The sequence below is a fragment of the Chlorocebus sabaeus genome, chromosome 8 (assembly GCF_047675955.1).
Source record: "Chlorocebus sabaeus isolate Y175 chromosome 8, mChlSab1.0.hap1, whole genome shotgun sequence".
NCBI classification, from domain to species: Eukaryota; Metazoa; Chordata; class Mammalia; order Primates; family Cercopithecidae; genus Chlorocebus; species Chlorocebus sabaeus.
The window spans coordinates 71,531,420-71,555,129 of record NC_132911.1 but is presented as its reverse complement, the minus strand read 5'-3'; the positions used below and the strand labels follow the sequence as shown (position 1 = coordinate 71,555,129).

General features: G+C 41.8%; 1 protein-coding gene and 1 long non-coding RNA gene across 7 annotated transcripts in view; one reads left to right on the top strand and one right to left on the bottom strand.

Moving 5' to 3' along the window:
* Window positions 1-7,543: 7,543 nt before the first annotated feature.
* Window positions 7,544-12,163, bottom strand: LOC140712208 (uncharacterized). The gene is made up of 3 exons (XR_012093706.1): window positions 11,777-12,163; window positions 10,920-10,974; window positions 7,544-10,737 (listed from the first exon to the last, which is right to left on the bottom strand). It is a non-coding gene; the product is annotated as an uncharacterized lncRNA (long non-coding RNA).
* A 57-nt stretch (window positions 12,164-12,220) lies between these two features.
* The window catches only part of ARFGEF1 (ARF guanine nucleotide exchange factor 1), a 146,718-nt gene continuing 135,228 nt past the window's right edge, over window positions 12,221-23,710 (top strand). For 3 of the 6 annotated variants that reach the window (XM_073018135.1, XM_073018134.1, XM_038000423.2), the window contains exons 1-2: window positions 12,221-12,567; window positions 12,741-12,913. In XM_073018135.1, coding sequence (XP_072874236.1) covers window positions 12,790-12,913 — 124 coding nt within the window. In that variant the 5' untranslated portion in view covers window positions 12,221-12,567; window positions 12,741-12,789. Of the gene's footprint in view, window positions 12,914-23,710 lie in introns of all 6 variants that reach the window. The other 3 variants (XM_073018136.1, XM_073018133.1, XM_073018137.1) reach the window with 2 other exon arrangements.

The following is a 23,710-nucleotide window of genomic DNA, read 5'->3' as shown; positions in this document are numbered from 1 at the left end:
ACATTTAAAGCATTGTGTAGATGGAAATTTATAGCACTAAATGCCCACGAGAGAAAGCAGGAAAGATCTAAAATCGACACCCTAACATCACAATTAAAAGAACTAGAGAACCAAGAGCAAACAAATTCAAAAGCTAGCAGAAGGCAAGAAATAACTAAGATCAGAGCAGAACTGAAAGAGATAGAGATACAAAAACTCTTCAAAAAATCAATGAATCCAGGAGCTGGTTTTTTGAAAAGCTCAACAAAATTGATAGACTACTAGCAAGACTAATAAAGAAGAAAAGAGAGAAGAATCAAATAGACACAATAAAAAATGATAAAGGGGATATCACCACCAATCCCACAGAAATACAAACTACCACCAAAGAATACTACAAACACCTCTATGCAAATAAACTAGAAAATCTAGAAGAAATGGATAAATTCCTGGACACATACAACTTCCCAAGACTAAATCAGGAAGAAGTTGAATCTCTGAATAGACCAAGAACAGGCTCTGAAATTGAGGCAATAATTAATAGCCTAGCAACGAAAACAATCCAGGACCAGAAGGATTCACATCCAAATTCTACCAGAGGTACAAAGAGGAGCTGGTACCATTCCTTCTGAAACTATTCCAATCAATAGAAAAAGAGGGAATCCTCCCTAACTCATTTTATGAGGCCAACATCATCCTAATACCAAAGCCTGGCAAAGACACAACAAAAAAAGAGAATTTTTAGACCAATATCCCTGATGAACATTGATGTGAAAATCCTTAATAAAATACTGGCAAACTGAATCCAGCAGCACATCAAAAACTTATCCACCACGATCAAGTCAGCTTCATCCCTGGGATGCAAGGCTGGTTCAACACACACAAATCAATAAACATAATCCAGCATATAAATAGAACCAAAGACAAAAACCACATGATTATCTCAAGAGACGCAGAAAAGGCCTTCAACAAAATTCCACAGCCGTCCATGCTAAAAACTCTCAATAAACTAGGTATTGATGGAACGTATCTCAAAATAATAAGAGTTATTTATGACAAACCCACAGCCAGTATCATACTGAATGGGCAAAAACTGGAAGCATTCCCTTTGAAAACTGGCACAAGACAAGGATGCCCTGTCTCACCACTCCTATTTGACATAGTGTTGGAAGTTCTGGCCAGGGCAGTCATGCAAGAGAAAGAAATAAAAGCTATTCAATTAGGAAATAAGGAAGTCAAATTGTCCCTGTTTGCAGATAACATGATTGTATATTTAGAAAACCTCATCGTCTCGGCCCAAAATCTCCTTAAGCTGATAAGCAACTTTGGCAAAGTCTCAGGATACAAAATCAATGTGCAAAAATCACCAGCATTCCTATACACCATTAACAGACAAACAGAGATCCAAATCATGAGTGAACTCCCATTCACAACTGCTACAAAGATAATAAAATACCTAGGACTCTAACTTACAAGGGATGTGAAGGACCTCTTCAAGGAGAACTACAAACCACTGCTCAACAAAATAAAAGAGGATGCAAACAAATGGAAGAATATTCCATGCTCATGGATAGTAAGAATCAATATCGTGAAAATGACCATACTGCCCAAAGTAATTTATAGGTTCAATGCCATCCTCATCAAGCTACTAATGACTTTCTTCACAGAACTGGAAAAAACTACTTTAAAGTTCATATGAAACCAAAAAGAGCCAGCATTGCTAAGACAATCCTAAGCAAAAAGAACAAAGCTGGAGGCATCACGCTACCTGACTTCAAACTATACCACAAGGCTACAGTAACCAAAACAGCATGGTACTGGTACCAAAACAGAGATATAGACCGATAGAAGAGAACAGAGGCCTCAGAAACAACACCAGACATCTACAACCATCTGATCTTTGACAAACCTGACAAAAACAAGAAATGAGGAAGGGATTCCCTATTTAATAAATGGTGCTGGGAAAACTGACTAGCCATATGTAGAAAGCTGAAACTGGATCAATCTCTTCCTTACACCTTATACAAAAATTAATTCAAGATGGATTAAAGACTTAAATGTTAGACCTAAAACCATAAAAACCCTAGGAGAAAACCTAGGCAATACCATTGAGGACATAGGCATGGGCAAGGACTTCATGACTATAACACCAAAAGCAATGGCAGCAAAAGCCAAAATAGACAAATGGGATCTACTTAGACTAAAGAGCTTCTGCACAGCAAAAGAAACTACCATCGGAGTGAACAGGCAACCTACAGAATGGAAGAAAATTTTTGCAATCTACCCATCTGACAAAGGGTTAATAGCCAGAATCTACTAAGAACTCAAACAAATTTACAAGAAAAAAACAAACGATCCCATCAAAAAGTGGGCAAAGGATATAAACAGACACTTCTCAAAAGAAGACATCTATGCAGCCAACAGACAAATGAAAAAATGCTCATTATCACTGGTCATCAGAGAAATACAAATCAAAACCACAATGAGATACCATCTCACATCAGTTAGAATGGCAATCATTAAACAGTCAGGAAACAATAGGTGCTGGAGAGGATGTGGAGAAATAGGAACACTTTTACACTGTTGGTGGGAGTGTAAATTAGTTCAATCATTGTGGAAGCCAGTGTGGCGATTCCTCAAGGATCTAGAACTAGAATTACCATTTGACCCAGCCATCCCATTACTGGGTATATACCCAAAGGATTATAAATCATGCTACTATAAAGACACATGCACATGTATGTTTATTGCGGCACTGTTCACAATAGCAAAGACTTGGAACCAACCCAGATATCTATCAATGATAGACTGGATTAAGAAAATGTGGCACATATGCATCGTGGAATACTATGTAGCCATAACAAAGTATGAGTTCATGTCCTTTGTAGGAACATGGATGAAGCTGGAAACCATCATTCTCAGCAAACTATCACAAGGACAGAAAACCAAACATTGCATGTTCTCACTCATAGGTGGGAATTGAACAATGAGATCAGTTGGACACATGGTGGGGAACATCACACACCAGGGCCTGTCGGGGGGTGGGGGCTGGGGGAGGGATAGCATTAGGAGATATACCTGATGTAAATGATGAGTTGATGGGTACAGCAAACCAACATGGCACATGTATACCTATGTATCAAACCTGCACGTTGTGCACATGTACCGTAGAACTTAAAGTATAATGATAATAAAAAAAAAATAGAATTCATTTTCATTCACTGACTTCATATCCTGTGAAGTTGTTAAACTCAATTGTAAGTTCTAGGAGGTTTTTTTTTTTTTTGTAGGTTCCTACATATACAATTATGCTGACTGAGTAAGGACAGTTTGTTTCTTCCATTCTAGCCTGTGTGTCTTTTCTTTTCCTTGCCTAATTATACTGGTTAGGACTTCCAGTATACTGTTGAATAGGAGTCTTGAGAGTAAACATCCTTGCCTTCTTTCCATTCACGGCATTCAAGTTTTTGCCATTAAGTATAATGTTGCTTGTAGTTGGTCTTTTTTAAGATATTCTTTATCAGGTTGAGTATGTTTGCTGAGAGTTTTCAGCATAAGTGGATGCTGAATTTTATTAAATGCTTATTCTGCATCAAATGATGTTATCAGGTAGTTTTTATTTTTATTTTTTGAGACAGAATCTCGCTCTGTCACAGCAGTGGTGTGATCTCAGCTCACTGCAACCTCGCCCTCCTTGGTTCAAGTGATTCTCTTGCCTCAACCTCCTGAGTAGCTGGGATTACAGGCATGTGCCACCATGCCCGGCTAATTTTGTGTTTTTAGCAGACAGGGTTTCACCCTGTTGGTCAGGCTGGTCTCGAACTCCTGACCTTGTGATCTACCTGCCTTGGCTTCCCAAAGTGCTGGGATTACAGGTGTAAGCCATCGCGCCAGGCCCAGGTAGTTTTTCTTTTAGTCTGCTAGTGTGGTCAATAACCTTACTTGCTTTTCCTTTTTCTTTTCTTTTTTTTTTTTTTTTTTTTTTGAGACAGAGACTTGCTCTCTCGCTAGGCTAGGGTGCAGTGGCGTGATCACGGCTTACTGTAACCTCTGCTTCCCGGGTTCAAGTGATTCTCCTGCCTCAGCCTCCTGAGTAGCTGGGACTACAGGTGCGTGCCACCACGCCCAGCTAATTTTTATATTTTTAGTAGAGACAGGGTTTCACCATGTTGATGGTCTTGATCTCTTTACCTTGATCCTCCTGCCTCAGCTCCCAAAGTGCTGGGATTACAGGCATGAGCCACTATGCCCAGCCCCTTACTTGCTTTTCTAATAGTGACCCAGCTAGCATTCCCAGCATGAACCTCCTATTGGTTGTAGTGTATTACTCTTTTAACATTTTGCTGATTTTTATTTGCTAATATTTTGTTGAGGACCTTTGCATCTATGTTCAGGAAGGATATGAATCTGTAGTTCTGTCCTGTTTTTATTTGATTTTGCTGGCCTCATACAATAAGCTGAAAAGTGTTCTCTTTTTTCTGAAAGAGATGGTGTTATTTCTTCTCTAAATGTTTGATAGAATTCAGTAATGAAACCATTTGGGCTTGGAAATTTCTTTTTCCAAGTTTTAAACTAAACTAAAAATTCAATTTCTTTAAAAGGCAGGCTTTTAATAAAAAATTCCCATTAAAAATTTTTTGGAAAACCTGACCTCATTAGAAAGGTTAATGTCCACTTATTCATTAATACTTAAAATTCATTTCAGTGTACTAGCTGTTGAAGGTAGTTTCAAAAGAAAGAGATAATGTGGTCCTGCCTTAAAATCATTATGGCACAATACTGGTGAGAAGTCATCTTAAATGGATATTTAGAAATACGTGACTAAGAAAGAAATAGGATGAAACAATGGTTAAGAGCATCCATGGGCCGGGCGCGGTGGCTCAAGCCTGTAATCCCAGCACTTTGGGAGGCCGAGGCGGGCGGATCACGAGGTCAGGAGATCGAGACCATCCTGGCTAACCCGGTGAAACCCCGTCTCTACTAAAAAATACAAAAAAACTAGCCAGGCGAGGTGGCGGGCACCTGTAGTCCCAGCTGCTCTGGAGGCTGAGGCAGAAGAATGGCGTGAACCCGGGAGGCGGAGCTTGCAGTGAGCTGAGATCCGGCCACTGCACTGCAGCCTGGGCGGCAGAGCCAGACTCTGTCTCAAAAAAAAAAAAAAAAAAAAAAGAGCATCCATGGATTTTGGCAAATGAGAAACTTAGATTTGTATTTGGTTCTGCCACACTGTAACTTTGGACAATTAACTTGTTGAACTTTTCTCCTTCTCAACTATAAAAAAATATATATATATTTTTATATATATATCATAAACATATGACATATATATATATCACTGAGTTGTGGATTGAGGATTGACTTAATGCTTGTCAAGAGCTTCATACAAAGTAAATATCCAATAAGTAGTAGCTATCATTGGTGTGACTTTCCAGGAAAAATTACAATGGTGTAGAGAAAAGTAGAGTATAGTGCTATAGATTGAAAGTAAGTACCTTTCATCATGCTAGAGAATTGTGAAATCAAACATTCTAGGAAAATTTAAGAGTTTATGCTTTCAATTTTATTATTCTGTAAAAGATTAGCATTGGATGGTTTTAAATTCTTAGAAAGCCATATGGCTCTAGATTTGTATTTATTTATTTATTTTTGCAACCACATTCTAACTTTTTGGAATGTTCTCTTTATCAAATACCACCTTATAGTCTCTTGTTCTATAAAAATTTGCTTTCTTTTCTTTCTAAATCAAATTATTTAATACACCATGTTATCCCTCTGTCTGCCCTGTCCAATGTCTTGATACCTTACCTGCAGGACAACAAGTAGAATTGCCCAGTTTAAAGATACACTATATCCTTTTTTATTTTTTTGGAGACTGAGTTTCACTCTTGTCACCCAGGCTGGAGTGCAGTGGTGCAATTTCGCCTCACTGCAACCTTCGCCTCCCAAGTTCAAGCAATTCTCCTGCCTCAGCCTTCTAAGTGGCTGGGATTACAGGCATGAGCCATCACGCCCTGCTGATTTTTTTTTTTTTTTTTAATAGAGACCGGGTTTCACCACGTTGGCCACGTCGGTCTCAAACTCCTGAACTCAGGTGATCTGCTCGCCTCGGCCTCCCAAAGTGCTGCGATTATAGGAATGAGCCACTGTGCCTGGCTAAGGATACATTATATCCATTTATTATCTTAATAAATGAGGTAAAAACAAGCACACTAGTGAGAGTGGAATATCAAGTTAGCTCACATGAAAAGCAAGAAAGCAGATGATTTATTCTGGAGATGGCCTTTCTTCCATTAGTCATGCCATTATTGTGGTTTCAGCAAAACTGATTGTTTCTGTTTAATCAATGTTTCTCATCTTTTGCTAAGTTGGCTGCCTCATCTTTTTGTGTATGTCTAGTCTTCAAAAACTTAAAAGTAGAGAATTAAACACTACTGGGGACAGTTAGGCATAAAGTGTGAGGTAGATAATGCTGTAAGACATAGAAGGGAGAGAATGGTGTTAACGCAGGTAGAAGAAAGAACATTTAGGAGAGGATGGAATTTCAAAGAGACTTTGAAGGTTGGGAAGCCTTTGGGGAGAACAAATAAAAGAAAGGTGGCAGTGAGCACGCTGGATCATTTGAAAGACGAACAAAGGCACACAGGTGTGAATGAACTTGGTGTTTATATGAGTACGTTGCATGGGGATAAAAGGTAGAGGGTGATTTGGAGAAGGGAATGCGCTGGAACATGAATGCCTACATGTGTATAACTGAGGAAGAGGGACTGGGGCATTACCATAAAAAACAAACTAAACTGTTACAGGGGTGACATAGTTATTTAGAATATGGGTTCTGGAGCTAGACTTGCCAAACTGTAATCCTGGCTTTGTAAAGGTGTCTCCTCCCCATCCACTCCCACACCCCTACCCCTTTACCAGGAAGGACAGAAGTTAATCACTGGAGACACCTATGGACCCTTAGGATTCAATAATACATAACAAATTTTATTACCTAGCTTTCATCTTCTGCTAGTTCTCTCATATATTTACCTTCCCAAATTTGCTATGCTAGAAATTCAAAGTCCTTTCCTTTGTAGGATTTTTCTAAAAATTTATTATTTTGTTAAGAAGCTGTGTAAGAACAAGTTCTAACCACTACACTTTTGAGTTACTCATCACCGAGAACTCCCATAACTGTGTCACGCGGAGGTTAATAAATCTTTGCTTTTATTAATCTGTCTTTTGTTCATCTAATTTGCAGAGCCCCAGTCAATGAACTAACTTAATACAGGTAGAGGGAAAATAGTTTTTTTTTCCACCTCTACTAATGTCAGGAGTCAGATTATGGAATGTTTTAAAAATTAACAGAATTCTGAGATTATGTGAGAAAGACTACTGGAGGCATCATATAGTTTTTTTTAGTCAATTAAACATGATATTTTTTATATTAACTAATATTGGCTTTTAATATCAATCAAATATGCTCCACATTAATTAAAATTTTACTCAGATTTTAATCTTTGTGTTCCACTGAATGTATATCTATATTTAAAAGGACTATGATAAAGCACACCAACAAAGATGCTAAAACCCAGATCAAAGTCTTTTATTGCTTGATATTATTTGACTCTTTGGAAACAAGTGGGAAAATTATCCAAGAAGAAAAGCCAAAGCAGCCAGTACATGGCAAACTAACAGATGGAAGGGAAAATGATGAGGGGGAATTAGGTGATAGGAAGGTGAGAGTGCAAACTGAGAGGCAAAATGGACTCAGGAAAGCAATTATGTATAAGAAAAATATACAGCTGGGTTTAGTGGTGGGCGCCTGTAATCCCAGCTACTCAGGAGGCTGAGGCAGGAGAACTGCTTGAACTCCAGAGGCGGAGGCTGCAGTGAGCCAAGATTGCTCCACTGTACTCCAACCCAGGCAACGAAGTGAGACTCCGTCTCAAAAAAAAAAAAAAAAAAAACACAAGAAACAACAAATAAAACAAAACAAACAAAGGAAAAATATATTTCAAAATTTAGAGGATAGATATTTTAGAAATTCAGAGATAAAATTTGGATGTTTCAAAAACTGCAAGGAGCCAAGTACAAGTGAATACTGAGATTGGATTTATTTAAATAGCTGTATTAGCACCAAACAACAATAATAATAAAAAGTAAAAGAACCATATATACAGGGGAATGTACTCATAATTTCTTTTCTTTCTTTTTTTTTTTTTAATTGAGACCGAGTCTCACTCTGTTGCTCCAGCTGGAGTGCAGCAACGTGATCTTGGCTCACTGCAACCTCTGCCTCCCGGGTTCAAGCAATTCTCCTACCGCAGCCTCCTGAGTAGCTGGGATTACAGGCACCCGCCACCATGCCTGCCTAATTTTGTATTTTTATTAGAGACGGGGGTTTCACCATGTTGGCCAGGCTGGTCTCGAACTCCTGACCTCAGGTGATCCACCTGCCTTAGCCTCCCAAAGTGCTGGGTTTACAGGAATGAGCCACCATGCCTGGCCTGTACTCACAATTTTATGTAAAAATCTCCATTGCCACTCCCTGTGTACCTGTCAATAAAAGATTGAAAACAGGCCAGGCGTGGTGGCTCTCGCCTGTAATCCCAGCACTTTGAGAGGCCGAGGCGGGCGGATCACAAGGTCAGGAGATAGAGACCATCCTGGCGAACACGGTGAAACCCCGTTTCTACTAAAATTACAAAAAGTAAGCCGGGCGTGGTGGCAGACGCCTGTAGTCCAGCTACTCGAGAGGCTGAGGCAGGAAAATGGTGTGAACCTGGGAGGCGGAGGTTGCAGTGAGCTGAGATCGCGCCACTGCACTCCAGGCTGGGTGACAGAGCCAGACCTTGTCTCAAAAAAAACAAAATATCCAAGAGCATCAGCTTTATTATAGAGTCTTACTCTATTTTTGCTACAGGTCTGAGTTAATATCTTGAGTTTCAAGTGGATAGGAGTGCCCATCCCCTAAGACTACTCCTACTCCACTCCACCCTCAAGCACCACCACCTTTTGGGTAAGCCCAGCAAGGCAAGAGGATGAGTTGTCCTCTCAAACGAAGATGCAAATCATTCCTTCTGGGAGGGTTAGGTCATATCTCAGAGGAGTTTATTCTTCTGAAACTGACAACTGCACTTTACCTTCAAATCTTCTGTCTAGCCTATCTCTACAAATGGCATTTCCAACTGTTCACTGGTTCCCAGCAGAAACCTGGTATTCATTTGTGACCTCTTTCTCCCTCTAACCTGCACTCCAGTTAACTAAGTCCTATTTATTCTGCCACCAAAATATATCCCAATCTGTCTACTTTGCTCCATCTCCATGGCACCACTGTCATTTCTGGGCTAACCTTTATGCAAATTAGAGAAAGAAGCCTCTTCTTTTGGGCAGATAGTGGGGCTGGATTTCAGCCACACTTGCTCCCTTGTGCAGGGCGTGGTCTCCACAACCTGGCTTGGTGGCCCTGGACCTGACCAAGCCATCCTCCACTGTTGTAATAAATTCCTTAATGTTTTGCCACATCCTCACTTGTCCCCTCCAATCCATTCTCCATGTAACAGAGGGATTATTTTTAAATCACCAATTGGATCACTTTATCCCCCACTTTTAAAACCTTTCAATGAATTTCCATTGCTATTAGGATGAAACTGCAACCCCCTAACATGGCCTACAAGATTCTGAATGATCTGGTTCCTAGCTCCCTCTTCATCCTGACTGGCACCATTCCCCTTGATCCTAACTCTCAGCCACACTGCCTTGTTTGTTTCCTAAAACTTGCCAAGCTTCCCCCTACCCCAAGAGACTTTGCCTGGAAAGTTCTTCATGACTTAGTTTGATTAATGTCTACTCTTCTCTCAGGTCTCAATTTAAATGTTACTTCTTCAGGGAAGCCACCCGTGAATCTATAATCCAAAGTAGATTCCCTCACAGCACTCTATTCTTTAATCATACTTAACAGATTTGTAATTGTATATTCACTACTGACAATATCTTTTCCCTGCTCTACACCGTAAGGTTCAATAGGGCAGGTATCATGCTTGTCTTAGCCTGGTGCCTTTCATTTATCCAAGTTTCTGTAAGTTTATAGCAAATGCCTTCTGTATGCCAGCAATATAATAGATGATGGCACATAGAAGTGAATAGACAGAGATGAGGTCCCTGCACTTATAAGAGAAACATGCAACCAATCAACAAGCAAAGCAAGCAGATGAGATGATTATGAATGCTGTGGCACTATCATCTCATTGTTCACTGCAGCCTTGAACTCCTGAGCTCAAGCGATCCTTCCACCTCAGTCTCCTGAGCAGCTGCAACTACAGGTGGATGCCACCGTGCCTGGCTAATTTTTCTCTATTGTTTGTAGAGACAGCGTCTTGCTATGTTGCCCAGTTTCATCTGGAACTCCTGGCCTCAAGTCATTCTCTTGCCTTAGCCTCCCAAAGTGCTGGGACTACAGGTGCCAGCTTGTCTTGTTCATCAATGAATCCCAAGTATGTTGTTACGATAAAGCTGACTGCTAAACGTAACTGAAGAGTCTGCTTCGTTCATGTAAAGTCCAAAATAGGTATTCCTAATGTGTAGATGGTTCTTCTCCAAGAGTTCCAATTCAGGAACTAAGACTCCTAACTTGTGGTTCTGCCATCTTCAGCATGTGGCCATAGAAGGGAAAAGAGAGGCTGGGCATGGTGGCTTATGCCTCTAATCTCAGCACTGGGAGGCTGAGGCATGGAGGATCGCTTGAGGCCAGGAGTTCAACATGGTGAGATGCCGTTTCTACCAAAAGAAAAAAAGAAAGAAGGGAAAGAGCATTAAAGATTGTGGGAGTTTCTTGTTTTTTTAACAATAGATTAAGCCTGGATGGCTACACCTAACTTCAAGTGAGGCTGGACAATGCAATTCTATACTAAGAAAGAGAGTAAATGGGTTTGGTGATCAGCTAGTACCCTCAACAGTACCTGGCACAACACTCCATTATGAAGAAACAAAGATGAATTAGAAATGGATCACCACCTGTGAAAGAAGGGAAGAAAAAAATAAAATAGAACTTGTTCTAAAAAAGTTTATTAACGTATACACAGAAATCAGTATTATACCTGATCTAAGAGTATAATGAATCCTTTATTTCCAGTAATCTAGAGATAGTCTCTAAAATAAAATTAATTAATTTATAGATTTGTTTCTCAGGACAATAAAGTTTAAAAAAATTAATCTATTTTTCCACTTTAATTTGTCACCTTCAAGTTTTCCATTTTATTTCCTCTGGGTTTTAGCCTTCCCAAATCCGGTCACTTCACTAAGTTCACAGTCACTTAAGTTTCTCCTTCCTTAGGTTTGGATGGTTGCGTTAGGACAAGCCTACAGTTAGGCAATGAACAGTGACAGATGCATAGTAAATACTAGGGAACCTGTGTGGATGGAGCCACAGTAGCTTAGAACTCGGAGACGTGACCCTAGATCACCATATAAAATGTTTGCATATATTTTTATGGTATTCTTTTTCTGTTCAGAAGGAAACTGTAGAAATTAAATACTGCAGAAATTTGAGTTCTACACTCAGACTAATGCAAACACATGGTCACGTGTGTTAATCTGTTTGTACTTAAAGCTTTTCCATTCTAAACTTGTTTACATGTCCCGGACTAAATCTTAGTATTAAAGGCACAGAAACACAGGGCTCTACGGGACCTCATTCACAACCATTCACCTTAACTGAGTCGATTCAGAAGGGACCTGAAGTCTAGAGTTGACCGATTCATCCGACAGAGAGAGAAAAAAGTGAAACATTTTCGAACCCTTATAGGTTTTGGCTTACTTTTCCCAAAACAGAATCCTCCCTGAGGTAGTCGGAGAGCACAGTCCTGGATAGCAGTTCCGTGCACCGGGGAAGGAGGAAATTTTAGAGTCCAGTGATGCAGGCGGAGACCCAGTGTGGCTGAGAACGGGCGATGCGGGTGTTCCTGTGAACCCTGGAATGCAAAGGATTGCACCCCCATCAGAAAGTAAGACAAGCCGATGCAAAGTAGCCAGAAGTCCTGTTCATTCGGCAGGAGCAGGGGTGCCTAGTGGGGGGGATCTCCGGTCCCGCAGCTCGGCCGCAGCCAAGAGCCAGAAGTGCTGGGCGCGGCACCACCAGAGGCCTGCCACGCCCCACGCCGCCCTGCAGGCGAACGCTGGAGGCCCCGCCGGGCCGCCGTAGCGCTGCGGCTCAGCCCGTTCCTTCCGCGCCGCCCTCCGCCCCCAGCCTCCCGGCGCCGCGGCAGCTCTGGGCAGGCAGTGCCGCCGCCGCCGCCGCTGCCGCTTCCTCCTCTGCAGCCGTTCGGCCGCTGCGTGACGCGTCGTTTCCTCTCAACATGGCGGCCGGGGCAGGTCGGCGGTGATGGAGGCCAGTTCGCGGCCGCGGCGGGTGCTAATCCCCACAGTAGCCAGGGTAGCCCTCCTCTCGCGGTGAGAGCCGCCGCCACCTAGTCCCTCAGTTCCCGGCAGACAGCCGCCCAGGTCGGGCTCTGTTACCGCCGCCAGGACCGGAGGGACGAGTGAGAGGGGCGGCCGGGACGCGACCCCCGGGCCGGGAGAAGCTGAGGCCCGACGGGCGCGGCCCTCGAGGTACGGCTTCTCGGGCGCGGCGAGGACCTCGACGCCCCTTGCCGGCACCGCGGCTAGTCTCGCTCGCCCGCCCCTTCCTGATCCTGCCGCTGCCCTCCACGCCTCCACTCCCCCACCTCCACCCCCTCTCCTTTCTCTCTTCTCTTCCTTCTTCTCCTCCTCCTCCCCTCCAGCCGCTGGGAGCCGCGGGTCGGACGAGCCGCCGCCTCCTTCTCTGCGTCCATGTATGAGGGGAAGAAGACGAAGAACATGTTCCTGACCCGGGCCCTGGAGAAGATACTGGCCGACAAGGAAGTGAAGAAGGCGCATCACTCCCAGCTGCGCAAAGCTTGCGAGGTGGCGTTAGGTGAGTGGGGAGGAGGCCCGGGGGATGGGGTGCTTGTTGTGGGGCGGGGGGACAAGGGGGGCGCCCGTGGGGGGCTGGGGTCGCCCGGGGCTTGCCCGAGGCCTGCGCTTCTGACCTCGGGGAGCTCTCGCGGAGCCCTCTGCTCCCTGTCTGGAGTTGACAGGAACTCGGCTGGATGTGGGGCAGAGGCAGGGTAGAGGAGGAAGGGCGGTGAACTGGGCTCGGGAAACTCGGCCGGGCATAGGATCGCGGGGCACCTGGGTTCGAGGGATCGACTTGAGAGTGAGGATTTTGTTGGTGGTCCCTGAGGTGCGGACTGGATACCACCCTTTGTGATGAAGCACAAGATGAGCTGTTGTTTATTAGCTTGGAAATTGAGGTGGGGCCGGTATGTCAAGATTGGGCGTGGGAAATGTTCCATATCATAATTATCAATAACTTTTTCGTTTAGCGAGGTACTTTGGGGAGATAGGCTGCTGAAGTTGTTTCCTTGTTGACAGTCTTGAGAAGGGGTTCACAAGAGGTGCAGCCCGTTCTGACATCTCTCCGCCTCCACCACAGGAAAAACATAGAGTAATATTGTATCTGACTGGGCTGACCTGGAAGAACAAGTCCGGTGGTTAAGGGGTGGGGGTGGCGGCGTGAAAGCAGGGAAGCAAAGAACCTTTAGATAAAATGGCTTTAGGTGACAAGGGAAGGGAGGGTTTGAAATGAGGAAAATGAAAAAGACAATGACACCCACTAGCCACATGTCTGGACAGTGGCAGCTGCTCTCAAGCTTGAATTGTGATTTATAGTTCAGATGGAAGAGATCTAGTGTAATGAAGCCCGCAGCAGGGAAAATCTAAACAATACCTCCTACCTATGAGGTTAGGCAGATAAGGAATAGTTAAAGGGGGAACATTGTTAGATCTATTGCATCCATCAAAGATGAAATCGTTTGAGAGACCATTTAACACAAAGATGCATTCCTAATGCTTAGACTTTATAGCACTGGAAATACACTAAGTCAAATTGGCAAGAAAAGGAAGCTTGCTAAATAGGCTTTGGAAAAAAGCCTTCTTGAAAGGGAGAAAATCCACAATAACTTAAAGTATGCTAAAGTTAAGGAGTCAAGACAACTTAAAATTAGTTTTTAATTATCAAAATAAATAGAAGACTACTATTTAATTTGCTGTCATATACCGTAGTTTTTTTTCCTCTAGATCGTTAAAATTGGTAATATGGAAAACGTCAAAGAAATTTCATCTTAAAAAATTTGAGTGTGTAGTATAAGGGGCTTAAGTTTATTTTTTCACCTTATTCATCAACTTGAAGTTTGCATTTTGTTATTTTTGTTGGTAACAAAAGACTGTTCCCCGTGTATGAGAAGACCGTTGTCTAGTGGCAGAAACTGTATTTATATCTAGATCCTGAAAGGAATAATTAAATTGGGGTGGGACTGGGGAGAAAGTGATTTTAGAATTTTTAAAATAATTGTTATATGTAGGTTTATAAATTACTTGAAGGTGAAAGAACTTTAGAGAGATTCAAATTAAAGTTTAAAATTTTTGTTGAGACAGGGGCTTGCTCTGTCACCCAGACTGAAGCACAGTGGCACAATCAGGGCTCACTGCCACCTCAAGCTCCCAGGATCAGGCATTCCTCCTGCCTCAGTCTCCCAGGTAATTGGGGCTTCAGGCACACCGCCACACTTGGCTAATTTTTTTTTTTTTTGGGTGGACATGGCGGTCTCTCTATATTGCCCAGGTTGGTCTCCAAATCTGGGCTCAAGAGATCCTCCCACCTTGGCCTCCCAAGTGCTGGGTTTATAGGTATGAGCTACCTCTCCTGGCCTTAATTTTTTGTAATTCAGGTTTTTCATGTTACAACATATTTTTAATACATTAAATTGTAAGTATCAAACTGAAGAAATGGAGTGTGTTGTGTGTATGTATATATTTTCCTTCTCCAAAATGGTAACATAAATAAGCATATTTTAATGGAGAGCCTACTGGAATGAGAGTCAGAGATCCTATATTTAAATCCCAGTTGTGTTACATTGTTGTATTTAGCAAGTCCCTGGGCCTTAAGTTTTCTGTAAAATTAGGGTATTGAACTTAATGATTGTATGGTCACATCTCCTCTAATGTGCCATGAATGTGATTGCACTGTCCTGTTAACTCATGCATTGGGTATTCCCTACCACTCATGAGCATCATCTTTAGAGGGCCTATGTAGGGCTCTAAATGATCCTTGCCATTTCTGGAGGTAGGGATTACTTGATATGTGTGCCAACTGTAGCAGGGTTGTCTATTCCAGATTTTGCCAGTTTTTACTTTTTTGTCCCTTCTGTATACTCAGTAGACGCTTGTTACGAGGAATGTGACTATCCGGGGAGGGGCTAGGCATCACAGTACTTTATTTACTTGAGATGTATAAGGCATTTTTCCCCACATTTCACAAAGTTATATTTAGCCTCCGACAAAGCAAAATCTCAGTAATCTCATGGTAGCTAATCCCTGGTGAACTTTGTTTCTTCTCTTGCAGTCTATCTACATCACCACCTAAACATAAATTGGGAGGGATAACTCATTTTGTCTTTGCAGAAAGTATGTCTTGCAGGAAGATGGTATGCCCACAAATATATTGTCCTTGAAAACCATTTGAGACTTATCTTCTCCACTTCACTATTGAGACCTGGGCCAGGCCCACTTTGGTCTGTTGGTAATCTGTGTGGGCATCAAGCAGGATGGGAAAGCAAACTGAAAAGGCCTGATTTAGTCCTCTCGTGTCTATAGATTGTGAGTGGGTGGGTGTTGGATGGTGGAGATACAGAGGTCATTTTGTGGGTGGTGTTACAACCCTTCTAAATACCCACATGTCTATCTTCCTTCTTTCCCCAGATATTTATTGAGCATACAGCTGAAGGGAGATGGACAGTAAACAGGAAAATACATAGTATGTCAGACTTTTAATCCTTTTTTGTTTGAAAATCATTGTATTGGCATGTGAGTAGATTTCAGAGTATTGCCATTCAAAATTAATTCAGCTACCTTTTAACATGACCAATTATAGATGAATTTTCTGTAAACTGTACTCATGAAATTACAGCTTATCGTGTATTCTTAAAACTTTTTTTGCTAAAAAGTATCACTTATGAAACAGCATCTAGGTTAGGGGAGATTTTACTTCATTAAAACAGAATCCATTCTCAAAGACACTATATCAAGGAACTTTTATCTTCACAGAAAGAAAAATAAACTTTTAAAGGGACGCACAGTTAATGTAAAACGTTTTTCAGATTTTCTTATGTCAGACTTTATTTTGAAGTAAAGAATGGTTAAAAAAGAAATAATCCCCGCCCCCCCCCCCCCCCCCCCCCACTGTTAAAACTGATGTGAAGGCCACAGGTCCAGGAACAGCTCCAGGTTGCCCTCTTTTGGTACCTGCCCTACTACAGCTCTCTGCAGAGAGAGGGAGTCTAGGCTGCCCTAGCTTAGCCTGATCCATTCCTGCTCTCGAGAATCCTGACTTAAAAATAGTCTGGCCATCTGCTGGCAGATGAGACAACAGCTGAGCTATTTTTAGTTTCAAAGAATTTAGGATTGTTGTGGGATTGGGCTTGAAGGTAGCATTGTTTATCTGCTAGGGAGGGTGCAGTTGGCACTTACTCCAGTAAGGCCTCTAAGTTTCAGGAGTTTCTTTTATGTTAGGATTGTGACTAGTTCAACTTACGCTTTCTAACATCGAATATCTATGAAGATACTCTGCAAATATTAGGATGAAAGAGTTCAAGTTTGGAAACTGGCACTGATACAAAATGAGAGTGGAAGAGGTGAAGAGCTGACCAGAAGAAGGTTTTAAAGGGAAAGGGGAGGCATATACTGGCAGTGACAAGGGTGGGTTCCCAGGAGGTATATGGGAAAATAATGGAGACAAAATTGTTAGGGAAGTAATTTTTGCATCAGACAGGGTATGAATTTATATTGTTCATATTATAAAGTGATCCTGTTGACTTAGTTGTCTTATATAAGAGTCTATTACCTATAATTATAGTTTCATCCAGAAATATAATATTGAGACTCAAACTTTTCAGAACTTGCTTCCTTCTGCCCCTTTAATCCCACCCTTATTTTTGTTGGTGGTGTTATAAAAAAGATATGTGGGTGGAGGGGATATCACCTGAATGCTTTGGGCTCTGTGTTTATGCTACTTTTGGTAACTGTTAATTTTCATCACTCTTCACCATTTATGAAAAAATGATTTATCCCCAAACAATATCCTGTGAACACCTTAATTTAAAATATTTTAAACATCAGTGAACACCTTAATTATAATTTAAATCCATTAACAAATCTCTGTTTAAGCCTTCTTTGATATCTAAAGTAAAAAGTGTTTTCAGTAAGCCAAGCTACCTGAATTTTTGAGATGGGTAGAAGACTATAATTAATGACATAACTGAAAGATTGATCCTATTTGCATTTGTTCTTTTCTTTCACATTTCAGATTTGTTTTTAGGACATTTGCTCCAGAATAGTGTTGAATAAAATAAATGTTGTAGACTACAAGTTCTTAGAGAAGCTCTTTGAAGAAAATAAGTTTGGGTTGAAAAAATAAGTTTGGATTACGGTGTATAATCTGTTTCCATTTGGGAAATTTATAATGCACATGAACATAGTTAAGATTCTGAAAAGTCCTCCAAGAAAGACACATTTTGTTTAATGAAGATTTTCCTGAATGTATGTGATCCTTTTTCATTGTCTGCTAACTCAGTTAACTCCCATAGGATATATTGTTCCTTGGAACTTACTTTGGTACACTGGGGAAAGAAGGGCAAGTACAATAACCCTAACTACTGGTGAGACCATCTTCCAGAAGAGGTTTGGGGAAACCAGTACACAAACCTGCGTTTCTGTAAACACAGGTTTGGGGAAAGCAGTAGATGTGTTGATAGTGTGGGAAGGAGAAGAAAGTATGAAATAAGGAGCAGGAGAAATATCGACATCAGAGGACTATTTGCTGACTAGCTTTCTTTCCCACCCCATCTAGGGGCAGGTAACTCATTTGTATCTCCTGTTAAGGTTTAACTTAGAGAGAAAATTGTGAATGGGAAATCATTTGGGGAAATATTTGTCGTAATATTCCTCACATAATGGAGGAAGGATATTTGAAAAGGGAAAAATATACTTGAGTAAGTTATTGTCATTCCAAACTAGGTTTATATTTCAATCAGGTATTTGTTGAACTCCTCTTATGTGCCAGGTACTACTTCATTGCTGGGTATACAGCAGTGAACCAAACATGCTTTCATAGAACACACATTCTAGTAGGGTGAGGGTGATAGTAACAACCTTATATCATCAGAAGAAAGAGTTCAGAAGGTTAAAGGGAAAAGGGTGGGAGTGCTGATTTAGTTAGAGTTGTCAGGAAAGTCCTATCTGTGAGATGACATTTGAGCAGAGAAGTGACAAAAGTGAGGGATTTAGTCTTTCAGACTAAATGAAATAGAAACAGGGGAAACAGCAAGATGGTTGTATGCTTGGTGTGTTTCAGGATGCAAGGAGGCTTGTGTGGCTGGGAGAGAGGGGGGGGAAAGATAGGACGGGGAGGGCAGATTTGGGATTTTAGTGACAGCATGTTTATATTTTTAAAGGCTCACTGTGGCCAGAGACCATGGGGACTTAGACTAGGTTGGTGGTAGTGGAAAGAGTGATAATTTTGTGCAGTTAGAATATATTTTGGAATCCACAGGATTTGCTGATGGGTTGGTTGACAGAGGGGATGGCATCCAGTCTTGTAGCCAGAGCTTCAGGGTAGGGGAAGATGGCATTCACCTCAATGGGGAACACTAGGATAGAAAAAGCCTTTGGGAAATAGGTTTTTATATAGTAAAATATTTTCATCCTGCCTTTTATATGTATTTAAAATGTTTTAATGATAGAGTTTTCTGATGATAGGATATTTTCTACTGAGAATAACACAAAATAATTTCAATTTTGTTTTGTTGATTTTTTTTTTTTTGAGACGGAGTCACGCTCTGTCACCCAGGCTGGAATGTAGTGGCGCTATCCTGGCTCACTGCAAGCTCCGCCTCCTGAGTTCATGCTATTCTCCTGCCTCAGCCTCTCCAGTAGCGCCACCATGCCCGGCTGAATTTTTTTTTTTTTTTTTGTATTTTTAGTAGAAACGGGGGTTTCACCGTGTTAGCCAGGATGGTCTCGATCTCCTGACCTCGTGATCTGCCCGCCTGGCCTCCCAAAGTGCTGGGATTACAGGCTGTGAGCCACCACGCCCAGCCTGTCTTGTCAGGTTTTTTGCAGGGAGGTTTTTTACCAAAGAAATGAGCCTTTCACTTGTCTGGTTCTTTTCCTGGAATAGGAACTTTGTGGATGTAATTAGTGAAAGACCTTGAGGTGAAATTGAGATCCTCAACTTAGGGCCTTATTAGGTGGGCCCTAAATCCAGTGAATGGTGTCCTTGTAAGGAGGAGGAGGGATTCTTCTCTGGAGCCTTTGGATGTAGCATAGCTCTGCTGCGACCTTGATTTTAGATTTTGGGCCACCAGAACTATGAGAGGAAATTTCTGTTGTTTTAAGCCACCAAATTTATTGTAATTTGTTAAGGCAGCCTTAGGAAATGAATGCAAGTTCCCTTTTTATCCTAACTTTTCAGACCCATTTTGATTTCTTTATTCAACTTTCCACTTATAGAGTCTACTATATGTATGTTTACACAATACAATCGTGTCTTTGGCTTGTCTCTGATTGTTTCATGAATCTAGAAAGCAGTTATTCTGAGGCTTTAGTGTGTCATAAGTAGAGGCTCTTGAAAAGTTGCTTAAAAGGTCTGAGCTCAGGTATTCAAAAGTATTTAAAAAGTTTTGTGTTCTACTTTTGATATTTTGTTTTGCTTAGACTTGATATAACTAAATTTGTTTATATAACCTATGTTATCTTTTCATTCAGAAAAGTCTTTGAAAATCTTTAAAATGACTGGGTGCGGTGGCTCACGCCTGTAATCCCAGCACTTTGGGAGGCTGAGGCGGGTGGATCATGAGGTCAGGCATTCGAGACCAGCCTGGCCAACATAGTGAAACTCCGTCTCTACTAAAAATACAAAAAGTTAGCTGGGCGTGGTGGTGGTGGGCGACTGTAATCCCAGCTACTTAGGAGGCTGAGGCAGGAGAATGGCTTGAACCTGGAAGGCAGAGGTTGCAGTGAGCCAAGGTGGTGCCACTGCACTCCAGCCAGGACAACAGTGTGAGACTCTGTCTCAAAAAAAAAAAGAAAAAATCTTTAAAATATTTCATATTACCACTGGCAGTGTCTTTAGGAAACTCCATGTGAGGCTATTAATTTTCCTTAACAAAAATGTGTGCACTGAGGCTTCATTTAATCAGCTGTTTAACAATCCTCATTTGTCAGAACTTCGCTAAGAAATGAAATAATAAAAATATAAGCAAAGTACATATCGTGAAGGCCAAGTACTTTATATAGAGGAGAATCTCTATGACTTTTAGTCTGTATACTTTTATAATTCCAGTAAGTTTGGGAATTTGATATTTTTTATAAACGAATCCTTCAAATCATTTTCAAAAGTGCAAGTACAACAATAAAAATTTACTGTGATACGGGGCTGGGTGCAGTGGCTCACGCCTGTAATCCCAGCACTTTGGGAGGCCGAGGTGGGTGGATCATGAGGTCAGGAGATTGAGACCATCCTGGCTGACACAGTGAAACCCTGTCTCTACTAAAAATACAAAAAATGAGCCAGGTGTGGTGATGGGCACCTGTAGTCCCAGCTACTTGGGAGGCTGAGGCAGGAGAATGATGTGAACCCGAGAGGCACAGCTTGCAGTGAGCAGAGATTGCTCCACTGCACTCCAGCCTGGGCGACCAAGTAAGACTCTGTCTCAAAAAAAAAGAAAAAAATTTTTACCGTAATACTCTTAGCTGGAGATAACCACTGTTAACTTTTTGAAAAACAACTTTCTGATGAATGATTTACATGCTATAGTAGTTACTTTTTTTGAGTGGAATGATTTTTGGTAAATTTACTGAATTACGCAGCCATCAGCATTAAATCCAGTTTTAGAACATTTCCATTACTTCAATAAGATCCGTAGTGCCCTTGTTGTCATCCCTAGCTTCAGGCATTCAGTAATCTATTTTCTGTCTTTAGAGTTGCATTTTCTGGACATTTCATGAAATGCAGTTATACACAGGTGGTCGTTAGTGTCTGGTTTCTTTCGGTATGTTTTTGAGGTTCATTCATGAAGTTTGTATCCACACTTCATTTCCTTTTATTGATGAAAAGCATTCCATTGTTTAGATATCCTATATTTTGCTTATCCATTTACCAGTTGATGGATATTTGGGTTGAATGAATAATACTGCCACTAATATTTGTGTATAAGTCTTTGTGTGGACATAAACTTTTATTTCTTCTAGGTAGACAAACTGGGAAGGGAATTGGTGGGCCACATGATAAATTTATGTTTAACTTTTCAAGAAACTGCTAAATTCTTTTCCAAAGTGCCTGCACCATCTTACATACCCACTGGCAGTGTATGAGGCTTCCCGTTTCTCCAAATTCTCACCAATATTTGTTACTGCCTTTTTATTTTTAGCCATCCTAGTTGTTATGATGAAGTGTTACTTCATTGAAACACTGTTAACTTTTTGAAGTACAGATTAAATATCGGAAATTCTTGGGATCAAAAATGTTTTCAATTTTGGGTTTTTTTGGATTTTGGAATATTTGCATATACATAATGAAATATCTTGGGGATGAGATTGAAGTCTAAACACAGAATTCACTTATGTTTCACATACACCTTATAAACATAATCCAAAGGTAATTCTATGCACTGTTCTTTTTTTTTTTTTTTTTTTTTTGGAGACGGAGTTTAGCTCTTGTTGCTCAGGCTGGAGTGCAATGGTGCGATCTCAGCTCACTGCAACTTCCACTTCCCAGGTTCAAGTGATTCTCCTGTCTCAGCCTCCCAAGTAACTGGGATTACGGGCATGCACCGCCATGCTCAGCTAATTTTGTATTTTTAGTAGAGATGGGGTTTTGCCATGTTGGCCACTCTGGTTTCAAACTCTGACCTCAGTTGATCCACTTGGCCTTGGCCTCCCACAGTGCTGGGATTACAGGCATGAACCACTGCGCCTGGTCTTATGCACTGTTCTTAATTTTGTGCGTGAAACAAAAATTTTTTTTTGTTTGTTTTGAGATGGTGTCTCGCTCTGTCATCCAGGTTGGAGTGCAGTGGCGCGATCTCCCTTCACTGCAAGCTCCGCCGCCTTCCGGTTCACGCCATTCGCCTGCCTCAGCCTCCCGAGAAGCTGGGACTACAAGCGCCTGCCACCACGCCAGGCTAATTTTTTTTGTATTTTTAGTAGAAACAGGGTTTCACTGTGTTTGCCAGGATGGTCACCATCTCCTGACCTCGTGATCCGCCCGCATCGGCCTCCCATAGTGCTGGGATTACAGCCACCGCGCCCGGCTGAAAAAAAATTTTGACTGTCTTTTGACTGTGATCCATCACATGAGATCAGATTTGGAATTTTTTTCACTTCTGGCTTCGTGTCAGTTCTCAAAAAGTTTCAGATTTTGGAATATTTCAGATTAGGAATGCTCAACCTGTATTTTTCCCAGACTTCATTCTCCACACACATACACAGGAGCATGGACATGGACAAGCATATTCTTCAAAAAATTGAGCAGCCAGATGTGGTGGCTCACACCTGTAATCCCAGCACTTAAGGAGGCCAAGGCAGGGAGATCACTTGAGCCCATGATTTTGATACAAACCTGGGTAACATGGCTAAACCCTGTGTCTACAAAAAAATACTAAAAAAAATAAAAAATAAAAAAATTACTGGGTGTGGTGGTGTGCACCAGCTACTTGGGAGGATGAGGTGGCCCAGGAGGTTGAGGCTGCAGTGAGCTGTGATCACACCACTACACTCCAGCCTGGGTGACAGAGTGAGACTCTGTTTCAAAAAAAAAAGAAAATAAGCCTTGCTATGGTGGCTCATGCTTGTAGTGTCAGCACTTTGGGTGGTTGAGGTGGGTGGATCATGAGGTCAAGAGATCGAGACCATCCTGGCCAACATGGTGAAATGGTGTCTCTACGAAAAATACAAAAATTGGCTGGCCGTGGTGGTGTGTGCCTATAGTCCCAGCTGCTCGGATGGCTGAGGCAGGAGAATCACTTGATCCCGGGAGATGGAGGTTGCGGTGAAGCCGAGATTGTGCCACTGCACTCCAGCCTGGCAACAGAGTGAGACTCTGTCTCAAAAAAAGAAAAAAAAAAAAACTATTTAATTTTTAAGGCATTCATAGGGGGAAAAAGAACAGCTAACATTTATTGAGTGTTTAGTGTATGCCAGGTTCTGTGCCAGTTGAATACTTCATTTTTTTTTTTTTTTTTCTTTTTGAGACCGAGTCTCGCTCTGTCACCCAGGCTGGAGTGCAGTGAGGTGAGCCGGATCTCAGCTCACCTCAAGCTCCGCCTCCCGGGTCTAGCCATTCTCCTGCCTCAGGCTCCTGAGTAGCTGGGACTACAGGCGCCCGCCACCTCGCCCGGCTAGATTTTTGTATTTTTTAGTAGAGACGGTGTTTCACCGTGTTAGCCAGGATGGTCTCGATCTCCTGACCTCGTGATCCGCCCGTCTCGGCCTCCCAAAGTGCTGGGATTACAGGCTTGAGCCACCGCGCCCGACCTGAATACTTCATTGACTTCATCTCAGTTAGTCCTCAGAACAACCCTATATGCTTAGGTTCTATTGTTACCTGCATTTTGCA